The 12590-nt window shown below is 47.2% G+C and overlaps 1 protein-coding gene across 1 annotated transcript; it reads right to left on the bottom strand.

The window, feature by feature from the left end:
• Positions 1-837: 837 nt before the first annotated feature.
• LOC144141042 (uncharacterized) lies at positions 838-11928 on the bottom strand. The gene is made up of 3 exons (XM_077672543.1): positions 11641-11928; positions 8904-9093; positions 838-2783 (listed from the first exon to the last, which is right to left on the bottom strand). The coding sequence occupies exons 1-3, from the start codon at positions 11714-11716 to the stop codon at positions 2339-2341; spliced, it is 711 nt and encodes a 236-aa protein (XP_077528669.1). The 5' UTR covers positions 11717-11928; the 3' UTR covers positions 838-2338.
• Positions 11929-12590: the final 662 nt, after the last annotated feature.

The raw sequence follows: 12590 nt of genomic DNA, 5'->3' as shown, positions 1-12590 counted from the left end.
GTGTAATTTTTTGACCGCATTTGAACCTGGCTTGTTTGTGTTACTGCAGTAGAAACTAATCTTTTCATGAAACATGGAATACCCTCACCAAACAGGGTCACGTCAGACAACGTCGCTTGCACCAATCAGTCAGTGCGCATACAACTCGAAAGCGGACGACTGCTGTACAGCTAAAACAAGCATAATGCACGCAGTACCAACAACAGTATGCATCGGTACTTCTATGTTTACATGTGCACTGTTTATCCACCCAATTCTTACTGCTATAAAAAGAATGTGCCCTAAACCTAAGCGCAAATACAGCAGACTCTCGATAAACGAACTTCAAGGGACCGGAAAAATTAGTTCCCTTTAACAGGAGTTCCGTTTACTGAGAGATGTTCTAAGGCGCAAATTTATGTGCGTACACACTTCTAAGGGCATTTCATGGAACTCTAACCACTAGAAAGTGACTGTAGCTGATAGTTTTCAGAAAGCAACAAAACTACGAGAAGCGTAGGCACAGCATTCACAAAGTTGATTTGGCAACAATGAGTCACTGTGCACTACAAAATGTGTGAATTATTTTTGTTTGAGTCCTTGCAACTGCATCTTCACGGAGGCTAGAAGCCTCAACTTCGCGAGTGCTTACGAGCCACCGAATTTAGAAGACGGCAACGTGGTAATGAAGGACGAACAGCACAACGATGGCACGAACGAGGCGACAGGAGGTGAGCCCTGTAGCCTCGGCGTCTAGAATTGAGACCGAACGACTGGAACAAGAACTGCGATGTTGCATTCGTTGCACTAACACAGCTAACCACTTACGAGACGAGGCTTATGAGGCCAACAAGGAAAAAAAAAAAAAAAAAAAAACAAGAACGAAACAGCCGGAACCGTAAAAAGCTGATTCTCATGCCAGCGGATTTCACAAGAAGTTCCATTTCTGGTTCCGTTTACACGGTGATGCGGAAATTTTAGTTCCGATTACCGAGAGTTTTTTTACGTTATCTGAATACAAAACCAACCAAATTCCAGGCAACTGCTCCGTTTAAGCGGCAATTCCGTTTAAGTGATTTCCGTTTATCGAGATTCTACTGTAGTTCCTTCGGGAAGCTTATCAGCTCTGCCTGATTTGCGTTTGCTTTCGCTGGCCTCCGCCAATCGCAGAGCAGGCTGGCATGACATCATAGGTTCTGTAGTGGGAAATGAGCTAAAAAGTCGCATCATGGCCTTTCCCTTTTTTCCCGATTACATAGCTTATTTGAGCAAAGTGTGTGTTAAAAGTGGTGTCAGTATGATTCTAACGAGACAATCTTTCGAATGAACCAAACTTGCGTTTTGTCTTCATGGCCCCTTTAAGTGGGTATGCTTGACTTGACAAATGTGTGCAGGGGACGCTGGGCAGTCGTCGTGAGGCAAGCACACACAAGTGCTAGGCTTTTTCTTGGTTTCGTCAATTGCCGGGCGGCCACCACGAGGTCCGCGCTCACGTGCGCGCACTTGGCAATCTCTTGGTATTTTTAACTGCGGACGTGCAAAATTACGATTTGCTAAACGGCTTTGCTGTTAAAACGCGTGAGCCACTGGAAGGTTTGCTGCCGATGCCTCAAATTAATTAAACGTGGGGTTTAACAAGCTACGAGGCAGACAGCTATGAGGGCTATGAGGCACACAGTAGTAGAGCGCTCCGGATTAATTTCAGCCAGCTGGCAATCTTTGTGATGTACTGAAATCTCGCTTTTCGTTTTCACTTCCGTTTTTGCTTTTCGCCTCCATTACAAAAGTTGACTGTGCTTCTCCGACTGCGTTTTTGATGCATAATACGTATGTGCGAAGTCGCCTGAAAATGTGGGGAACCGACAAGGGAGGGTCCAGAGACCACTCGACGCTCCCATTTTGTTCTAAATTGGAAAATAAAAGGACCGTCAAGCCGAAAAGCCGCTCACGCCATCCGCACCAGGATATCCCGTGAGCGCAATCTCCCAACATGGCATCGCCAGTTTTCTCCCGGTATAGATGGCAGCATTTTTGCATAAGGTCTACTCCACAGAGGAAACAAAAGCTATGGAGAGGCTTTGACGTCACGTTTCAAGAAGACGCTCCGCCATTTCCGGAGGTCTCCCTTTTTTGGTTGTATTTTGCTAACATACGGCACCTCCACCGCCTTTGCTTCATCTGCACCTGCTGGCCACTGGCTAGCGTTTATCAGCTGGGCTGTGCAGTGACATGAGGTCTTTGTGGGCGTGTCTTTGCTAGGCCCCCTGAGAGTGTGACAAAACCACGTCACTTCCATAACTTTTCCAGATGCGCCGGTGGCCGCCGGGGCCTCTCCTAAGCTTTCCTTTCCTCCACGGGCCTATTCTTTCAGTTCAACCTTAACAGAGCTAACTATCGAAAAGGCACAGTCAACCGAAGGGGGCTGCCCGCCGTGCACTCTTCGCTCGTGTTGCTTGGCACTCCACAACAGGGTGAACGCCTGACCGCACACGCGACAGGCATGCCTCTTTTCCGCCATGTGGATGAGGAGATGCTGCGTGAGGTTGAACTTGTGCCGGAAGGTTTTCCCGCAGAAGTGGCACGCGTGGGGCTTGTCGTCGTCCAGGTGCAGCTTGTTGTGCCTCGACAGCGAAAATTCGTCCCGGAACTGCCGGCCACACAGGGAACACTTGTAGGGTTTTTCTCCCGTGTGGACCCTCTGGTGCTTGACGAGATTCTTCTTCTGCCTGAAGCCCCGGTTGCACAATGGGCAGGTGAAGGGCCGGTCACCCGTATGCGTTCGCTCGTGTTGCACCAAATTGCCCCTGGAAAAGGCCGCAAGCGTGAAGCAGATAGTGATCAGACAGGCTATTATTTTGGTTACACCAGTGGACTGAAAACTCTGTTTACAAGAACAGGTCATCGACAAACTTCCTGTATTTTTAGGTGAAACATAACAAAACAGTTCATGAAAGCGCCCTAATAATAATTAAGCATATTAAACGCTTTATAATATTTAAAATAGAATCTGCTATTCATATCGGCCATAAAAAACATAACAAAAAAAAAAGATCTAAACATGCTTACCACATGTTTACATACCTATTTCCACTAATTGTCAATGAAATAACCCGTGGCACTCATTTCGCTTTTTCCAGACCTATCCTTTGTATGCGAATGGGCAGCCCAAAATTCACTGGCACAATGCCAACTGTTAGTCGCACACTGATAGTGGCATCTGTGGCGGAACACACAGTACGTGGTGAAACAGCTGGTACCTTTGTGGCAACGCATGCTGCCGCCTTGGCTTCTTTTCTGTGCTTAAAGGCGAACTGCAACGAACATTTACCTGGCCCAAATTTTGTTTCAACGTGTGGTATACACCACTAAAGACTCTTGTGACCTAATTCTGAACTGTACACATGTGCAGTATTTTTCTTAAAACCGCTTGAAAGCATGCCGTGCCAGTCAACGCAAAGAGTGTCACCACTGCGGCGCACTTCCGGATGTGAAGTTCGAGTCAGGTCTCCCGTTGCTTTTTGTCATCTCTCCTCAGTAGCCCTTTTAGTGCGGCCTTATGCGAGTGAGTGGTGTAATTCGTGACTCTTGCAGGAATAGCTGCTGTCGTGCATTCCCGAAATGCGACAAGCTGGAGAAGCGCAGGGTTGCCGAGACAAAGAGGTCGAATTCAAAGAGAGGAGCCGGGGCTGGTCGACACAAGGCGATACACCACCGACGATCGAGTGTATGGCAGCTGCACAATGACTGGTTTTGTGGTCGTGACGGCAGTAGCAGGTTTGCGGTTGATTATACGAGTACGCGGACTGCGATTACAGCCTATGCGAGATGAGAGTATGGGCGATGGGAGACGATATACTGTTGGCGCAGCCAGTCGGTGCATCGGCGCACGAACGAGTCACGGCCGGAATACATGGATCGAATGTGCGGCGAAAAGCCGATGGACAATGCCCAGCTTCACCCGCCCGATGCGCGGAGGCGGAAAAAAAGCGGATTGCAAATTGTAAATCAGAGATAATTTGAGGAAAATGAGGTTGCAACAAGTGAAGTCCCTGTGATTCTGATAGCTTAAGCTGCAAGCGAAACACGGTCCCGACCCAACTGCCGTGGCTTGTGTCAAAAAGATAGGCATATACATTAGCTTTTATTAGGTTAAATAAAGGCAATCTGGCTACACTACCTGCATTATTAGAGTTTTAGCTGACTGTTTTAGATGGACTGCTCCGGTATTGGCGGCCCGCTCAGAACAGCAGCATCAGCAGCAGAAAGGCCTTCGGCGAAGTGATAACTGTATGTCCCTCGAAGGGAATCATTCGCATCACCATCGTGTCCTGTGCATGTGTACACCAAAACGTCATTCCAAAGTAAAAATTAGAACTGGTACTTTGCTTGCTCAAATAAAAGTAAAATACATGTTTGTTGCCTTATTTCTCTTTTTTAATACAATGTACTCGCTGGCTGGCACGATACAATGGTCCTAAATAATTTAAAAGAAGCCGTTCAAAGTAGGAGTAGCCTAGACAAGGCAGTCTTTCTCGGCGCTGCATAAAAGTACGCTCCTGCCTCGGTCGACGTTTTTTTGCTTCCGTTCTAACGCTTGTTGAGGTGTGTGGCACCTTCGCGGTTTCATCGCTCGTGTTTCAACTGACCGTTTGGTCAGTTGAAAGACTAGTTTGCCGTAGCACGCTCACATCAAAGGGGGCAGCCATGTTGTAATTCCGCGCAGTAGCGCAGGCTGCGCGACGGTCCACTAATACCCCTGTCACACGGTACATCTAATGTCATTCAAACTAAATGACATTAGCTGTAAATGACATTCGACTCGGCCGTGCGGGTCTACACGGAGGAACAAATGTCATTTGATTGTGATAGCAGTGACGATTAGCGAGCTCGCAAAACCGCAAAATTACATTCCAAGTGCATCTAGAATGTTTTCACGCATACTATTTTAAAAAAAAAACGTAACAAAAAATATTTTTTAAATAAGAACAAGAAAACTACCGATTTAGGTGATCAGTAGACATCATAAGCTGAGACAAGTCTGCAAAAAATCCGGATTAGGGTAGCGGGCACATTGGGGACGAGATTTTCTTTTTTGTTAGTACTTGTTTGTCTTTCTTTATTTGAACAACAATACAAAGAAGAAAATATAAGTTTACTGACAGTTTTTGGAAACAGTATTCTTTGGTTTGTTACTGAACTTTCCTGTCCAGGGACGTGCCACTGCTGTCGAGGCTACTCATTTGGCCACTAACTGAGGTCCGGGACCTCAGTTAGCCGCTAAATGTCATTCGCCTCAAATGTCATTCGGTATTCTCGTGTAGCACCGAACTAATGACATTTAGAGCGAATGACATTTGCTGTAAATGTCATTAGATCTGCCGTGTGACAGGGGTACAAGAGGCCCCGGCTAGCGCAGCGGGGCCCCACTCCGGTATAGCTGCTAGCACCCTAGTGCGCCACGCAGGCGCAATGGCGCTCCCACTTGCAATCGGAGCGGAAGAAACCATCAGAAACGGGGAGCTAAAACTTTCTAATAGCAAAAGGAGGCTCGTCTGCAAGATCAGCACGTGAGGAACAGGCAGTATTACTGCAAGGGCCTCTCAAATACGACAAAAAGTAGAAGCAGCAAGCCGTATGTATTGATGGCCTAGTTGGACATGGTTTATTTTGCAACAGGATGCCATATATTGGTATGGGTGACAGGGCAAACGCCGGCTCCATGCCTTGGAGGAGGTCACTAGTTCGAATCTCCCCGACAGTGTTCTCTCTTTCTTTCTTTTTTTCTTTGCTGTTCAACTTTGACTCTCCCTCCTCCTTTTCCTACTGCCGTTGATGCTTTTGCAAGCTGAAAACAAATATTTTCGCAGACGTAACGCTGCTGATTCTCCTCATGGAGGTTCAGTTACCCTCCACGCTGAGAGCAACCCAGAGGCATCTTGCTGCGGAATTTTTTCTGCCTTGCAAAATTCGTTAGGAAAGTTCACTCCACACTGCCGATGCAAGGCGATAAGCTGTTGTTTGGGCCTGTTGGGGCGTCAACAATTGTACGGCATACAGCAGCTATACGGCGCACTACAAGGAATCGATTCAGTTCAAACCACGTCACGGAAAAAAAAAGAAAGAAAGAAAGAAAGAAAAAAAAAACACAACCAACTACCCACTGTTGGCAGCATTTCACTCACTGCCACAGGAAATAAAAAGAAAAAAAACGGGGGCGGGGCTCATTTGGCAGAATGGGAAAAACAACGTTGGCGACATTGAGTCTTGGGTAGGGTGGCTATCTCCCGACGCCAGCAAAGACACTGCCGTGCTTTTGGCGCTGCACGACTTTTTATATATACAGGTGGGCGTTGCTATTTATCTAAATATCTGGTGTGGGCAACCTGCTAACAAAAACAAAAAGAATAAATTCCGGATATGAACTTAAATAACATGCGCTGTAACTGAATTCATACACGGTAGACGGCATATGGTAGCTTTTTTTATAAACAAACGCAGGGTAGTTCGTTCAGCACAGCCAATGTTGCACAGCCCGTTTGCACGCTACACTGCTGTTTGTGAACCTAGTTTCCTAGCTCTTAGCCTCACGACACCTTGTGATGCCCATGTTTACATTTTACCAGATAACAACAGGCACGTCCCAGCTGCACACAGTGAAGCAATAATGATTGCACCAACTTCCTAACCCTTTTTCGTGCATGTTTTGAGTTTTCGAGGAAATGCACTACCTGCAGCACCTCAAATGTGCGCTGTCTTCTCGCAGGCAGCCACGAGTGAATCTGCCAGTCGCACCAATTTGATTTCTGAGTCTAATAATGTCTAACGTCAGATCGGGCTGGCTGCACTAGCCGCCCTTTCATCCAGTTTCGCTTTGGAAAAAGAGCAATTTTTGACCATTTGAGATGCAGTGACGCATATCTGGGCCTCCAGATTTCGCACTTAGCACCTTTTAAAGTAATACTGCCAGAAAAGCAGTGCATTTAAGGGAACGAAAATTTCGTTGCTGCATAGCCACGTAAACTTCCAGCTGTAAACACATTGGCACGTTGCAATAGTTTTTACCTTTTTCCGACATTCAAAAATAGTGGTACAACAAACATGACGATATCGAAATGGCACGATGGGAGCCACTGTCTTACTAAGTTTTCAAGCAAAACAAAACTTTTGGCAACGCTCCCTATTACAGTTTGTCATTCCCAACTATCACCATTTCTGATATTAGTTGAAGCATAGCAGAAAAGTACATTCTATATCAACTTTTAAAGTGAGGCTGTGTATGGCTAACATTCCACGCTCTCATTCCGGTGAAGCTACTTTACTCGGCATCACTTCTCCACTTTGCTTCGCCACCACTAATGCCACACAAGTTCCACACCGCAATTGGTTGACAACAGTGCTCGCACCAATATCAGCAGTTGCACTTTTAAAGGAGCCATGAAGAGAAAATACAACTTCATTTAATTTGAAAGAACTAGGATTCAGTATCGCACTCAGCTCCATTACAGCCACAAAAGATGTTTTTTTAACGAAAAAAAAAAAAGCAAGAAGTGTTTAGAAACTTTCACATTTTGCGCCACAGTGACGTGTTATGAGCAAGAATGACGTCATAGGGGCCAACAATAAAACATAATTTTCAGTGCGTTAACTGCACGTTAGCATTCAAGTGATGCGGTCGAATGAAACTAGAGGCCCCATTACAGACGTCCAGTCGTGTCGTCGCAGCCGCCAATCGCACAAACAATGTTCCGTGACGTCATAGAACAGTTGCAGGAAATTAGCTAGGGGGTCGCAAATGCTTCACACGTTTTCTTTCATATCTCCGTTATTTGTTCGAACATTACGATGATATTGGTACCATTGTTATCGGGACTAAGCAGTATTTCTAATAAACCCAACTTGTATAGCTCCTTTAAGTTGCTATGCGACGGGCGCATGTTGTTCGCTCAGGAGAAGAAAAGTGGATATTGAAACCTCGGCATGAAATTTCGCGCCCGAAGGGGCGCAAAAACAATGGAAAGACACTGCCATAGAATGTGAAGCCGCCACCGTTGCTGCCTCAAGTTCCACCTCATGGAGTAGCTGTGAATCTCTCCTGGATGAAGGTCAACTCTGCCAATTGGAACACGAACGCGAGCGATTAATTCTTGTTCAGCTTGACGGGATTTCGGAGTGACGTTTTCACCGACCGGTGACTTTCACGTCTAAGTGCGTGCACTTCCCCGGTGGCAGGTTTATGCGGGCACGGGTGGGTGTAGAGGGAGAGGGGCGTGCACGTGCAGTTAGGCTTCATGCCCTTACCGATAACATGCCCGCTGTGCTGGTGGACGATTTAAACGTAAACGTCTCGTGCCCCAGCGCGACCTGTCTGCTCTCTTCTACAATCCGGCAGTTCAGGTTGGTGCGTTACAGACATTAAGATGCCCATGACACGGCAGGGAAGCAGACAGCCCCACTTTGTCCGCTAGAGTAAAACTGTGGTCCCTCCAAGTTTTCATTCAGCTAATTGGCTAGGAGGTATGCTAAGTGCAAATTACAAGCAAATGTGCCTTGTTTCGTACACTCATTGGAGAGCACCCAGCTTTGTTGGTCATCCTTATTCCCAGAGTGGAAGGGCACTCCATTTTTTAAATGAGAACACCAAGCATAGAAGACCTCTCAGGCCTCTGTTAGAAAAGCATGTGGATGTATTGGAAGGCCAGTAGCAAAGCAAGGTGAACAATTGATACCAATAATCTTTGAACAACTTTCACCAATCACCCTGTATGTACTGCCTAAATTTGGTGCCAGCTGTACCTCTCGTAGAGACAAAGGCACTGCTTCCTAGTAACACAGCTGTTAAAGATTAGAAAACTGGAAGATAAGCCAGCAAAACGCCCCTTAAAACGTGCTAGTGGGTCTTCAACCAAACCTCATCATGCTCTTACCGCTTCTTGCTTGTGTATGGGCAGTAAGGACACTGCCATTTCCCTTTTGGCAGTTGCGTGTGCGCATCTAGCATGTGTTTGTTGAGGTATTCTTGCGAGGACAAGCAGTCCCCGCACTCAGGACATACGAAGACCGCAGGACTGGCAGCAACACGGGAAGCACTGTCTTCTGTAAGGGCAGCATTGTCCTCTGGAAGAAGCAATGAAACAGGCAGAAGTTAACACAGCCAGCAAGCATTCCCATAAATTTCTGCAGCTCAATCAAGCACATTTCAAAAGAAGGCTTAGTCTCTTTAAATTCAACCTCACCACTGCACTTGGTTTAACGTTCCGCAATGTCGACGTTGGAGCTCATCTGCCTCGAGTAACAGCTCCAATAAAAGCTGAGCGACCTTCTTCTAGCAGCGATGTGTGCATGCATGCACTGTCGCTCCATTTTTCCTTGCAGTCGCCTCGGGCAACACAAACAAAAGGACGCATGGCAGCAGCATCTTCAGCTTGCTGTTTCGACTAAGGCTGAGCTTTCTACCGCTGCACGTCTTTATTCCCAATTTTTCGACAGCTGGCGGTGAGTTTACTTGTTAACAAAAATGCTTACAAAGAAAAAGCGCAAACACCTGAGGATAGCCACGCTGGGAGCACACGGCTACCAGCCAGGGAGTCACAAAGAAAAAAACTAAAGCCGTTTCACTCAATGTGAAAGCTGTCGGAAGTGCAGAGCAGCGATTGGCCATTATGGGCTGTACCGCTGTTATCCGCTCACTGCTACCACCCCATGCAATTCAAATTTTCCGCTTTCGCAGTGCTCGCGGCCCCCTGCCTGAAACTGTGTAAGCAGGAGCCCTGTTCTTTTTGTGCTTGCTCTAATTTCGCATGCTGGAGCTGTTTCGCATCATTTCAAATGCGCAATTTTTTTATTCGGGGGCTGGAGCTTTTTGCACTATTTCAAATGCACCATTTTTTTTTTCATGCACAGTTGGAGCCTTTCCGCAGCATTTCAAATGCATCATTTTCTTCTTGCACATGGAGCCTTTCTGCGTCATTTCTAATGCGCAATTATTTCTTGTGCGGCCACTTTTGTCACTTACTATCGTAAAAACTAACCGAACGAGCGTTCCTAACTGAATGAACGTGAGCGCTGCTGGTTAATTACATATATTTTGCCTCAAACGTACCTATATTTTTCTTTGCGCTAAACAACAGGGAGATGTAGGACAAGCGCCAGCGGTTCACGAGTTTCAAACACTTATGACTAAACAAACCGCTTGGATTTCAAAGCCTCTGGGGTACGCGTGACGACAGCGCTACAACGAAACATCCTGTTGCTCTACTTGGGTCCACTGAGCGAGCTATGACAAGGCGAGTGCCTAAAGTGCTCTGCACTTACGAAAAAGGCACTTTGCCCACTGCAGGTAAGTCTTTGGGAATGTACACCTCCTTCTGTGGCTTTCATGTGAAAGGTGCGACGGGCAGGCGTGGAAGAGATTGAGCAATGAGGATGTTTTGTGCACGGGTTTTTAGACAGCAAGATATTTGGGGGGTTGTGCCAGATTTTCATTGTTTAGTTCGTCGTGGCAGCCGCTAGGTGGACTGGTACTGAAAAAAGGTCCACTACCAATTCAAGCCTTATAGCAATGTAGCTGCACAGCACGGACCACGCAAAGCTTCAACTAAGAGTGGGGCGCTGCATCACTAATGAGCTTTCGCATTCATGTGCGCTAGGTTCCAAGTTCAGAACCGTTCGCAGCCGGGGAATCACGAAGGAAAATAAAGCATCAGAAGCGGTGACACAAACCACACCTAATTAACCAGCCAGGCTTTCATCCTTTGCCTGGACTGTTTATCCTGTAGGATAACAGCTGCGATGGTATTAATATTAATGCTTATTAGGTCAGTGAACAGAGCACTCAGCGAACACAGATCGGCAGCATATAGATCGTTCTTTTTCAGGATTTCTTGGAGGGTCTTTTTTTTTTCGGTTAATTGATGGTTGCGCCTTATATCTGGCAGCGAGGCACCTTTTCAAGAGCGCGCAGCCTCCTCAATCCCAACAGCGGCGGACTCGGTGGCCACTGCGCCAACGTTGCAAGCGCTGCCCTTTGAATTCTGTCACGCCCAGTCGTAAACGCCAGCAGAGCGACGATTGAACATGGTTAATCAGACCGGACGGCCTGCACACATCCCCACAACGCCGCTCGTCCGTCATTTTTCGTTGGCCTGCCTACGCGGCGCCGCGATGCCATTCGTCCACCCCGTCCGTGCTCCGTTTACTTCAGCGCGGACCTGTGCAGGCTACGGAGGCGTGAACCTGCCCGCAAAAACGTTTCGGATGCCCTGCACAAACGGGCAGTCGACCAGATGCGCCTGCTGTTTCCTTTCGCCGTGGCTTCCGCGGCATGTTTGGATAACGATGATCGCCCCATAGCTCCGAGCGCATCTCCGAAGTGTCGCCGCGGGCTAGAGTGCGAGTATTGATTGATTGTGAGGTTTAACGGGCCAGAGTGCGAATTTCGCGTGATTGCGGGCTCGTGAATTCCCGTCCACGATGCGCTGGCAAGTGCATTCTTCCGCTGAGCACGCCCTGTCGCGTTGTTGGTCAACGCTTCCCGCCACACCAGAATGTACAGCGGAATTCAGCGCGACGTACTACGCAGGCTAAAAAGAAAACAACTAGAGGCACCAGCGGGGCTTCTCAAACCACTGGGCTGAAATGACTCGTGGTTGACGTACCACTTACCCGAGTTCGTTGCGCACTGCTCGACAAGGATCATCATCGTCCACGCTGCTGGCGGATTCTCTTCGTACGCTGCCATTCAAAGCAACGGATGAAAGTGTCAAGCGGGGGATCACACGGGAAGCGGCTGGCATAGATGGAGTACCGCAAAGGAGAAGTTTCTGGGCAGAGTATTTCTTCGCAGACACTCTGTTTTCTTACTAAATCGGGAAAATGCACAAAGACAAGCGGCTGGGACCACACTGGGACTGGATTGGCGGGGATCTCTGTGGCCGGGATTCTAGTCGGTTTTGTTACGTTTTTTTTTTTTTTTTTGTAAACATGACAGAAAGAATTTCAAGTGTGTAAAACTCGGCTGCATGTAATAAATTTTACTTCAATTATTTAGGGACACATTTTTGTTTGCAGTACTGCTTTTGCCTCCAAAACTGTCTAGGCAATCACGTAATGCAGAGCACATTAAATCAAATTAAAAAAAATTGGGCTAAAGAAGTTCACCAACAGCTAAGGCTTAAGCTTGCAGCCAACAAATTGCCTAAAATTTTCACGTCGTAACTCTGCGATCACCTTTCGAGGACGCACAGTGCCTAACAACCCCACACAGCGCTTGAACGGCAGCGCCGCTTTTGCAACAACAGAACGGGAGTTGTGTGAACTAGCATGTTCGCTTCTTGTTATTTTGTTGTTTTATTATTCTTGCAGGAGTCTGTTCAGTCATAGAGTTCTTCCTTCGTTATTAGCACGTAGGTATTGCCGAAAAGTTAAATTCAACACGACAATCCTTCTACATTATGTACTCGGTCTCGGGTCCTGTCGTCGAAGATGTTCACCCTGCGCCCCGAATGCCCCGAACGTAATGCGCGTATTTTGATTCAGCGCGATGAGGCGCGCTGAAGTGGAGGGCTCCGGATTAATATTGACCCCCTGGTGATCCTTAACATGCGCCGAAATCT

This window comes from Haemaphysalis longicornis, unplaced genomic scaffold, assembly GCF_048455015.1.
Source record: "Haemaphysalis longicornis isolate Haplotype H1 unplaced genomic scaffold, Haemaphysalis longicornis Haplotype H1 scaffold_6, whole genome shotgun sequence".
Taxonomy (NCBI): Eukaryota; Metazoa; Arthropoda; class Arachnida; order Ixodida; family Ixodidae; genus Haemaphysalis; species Haemaphysalis longicornis.
Note: the sequence above shows the minus strand (reverse complement) of the source record. Positions and strands in the feature narration are given on the sequence as shown.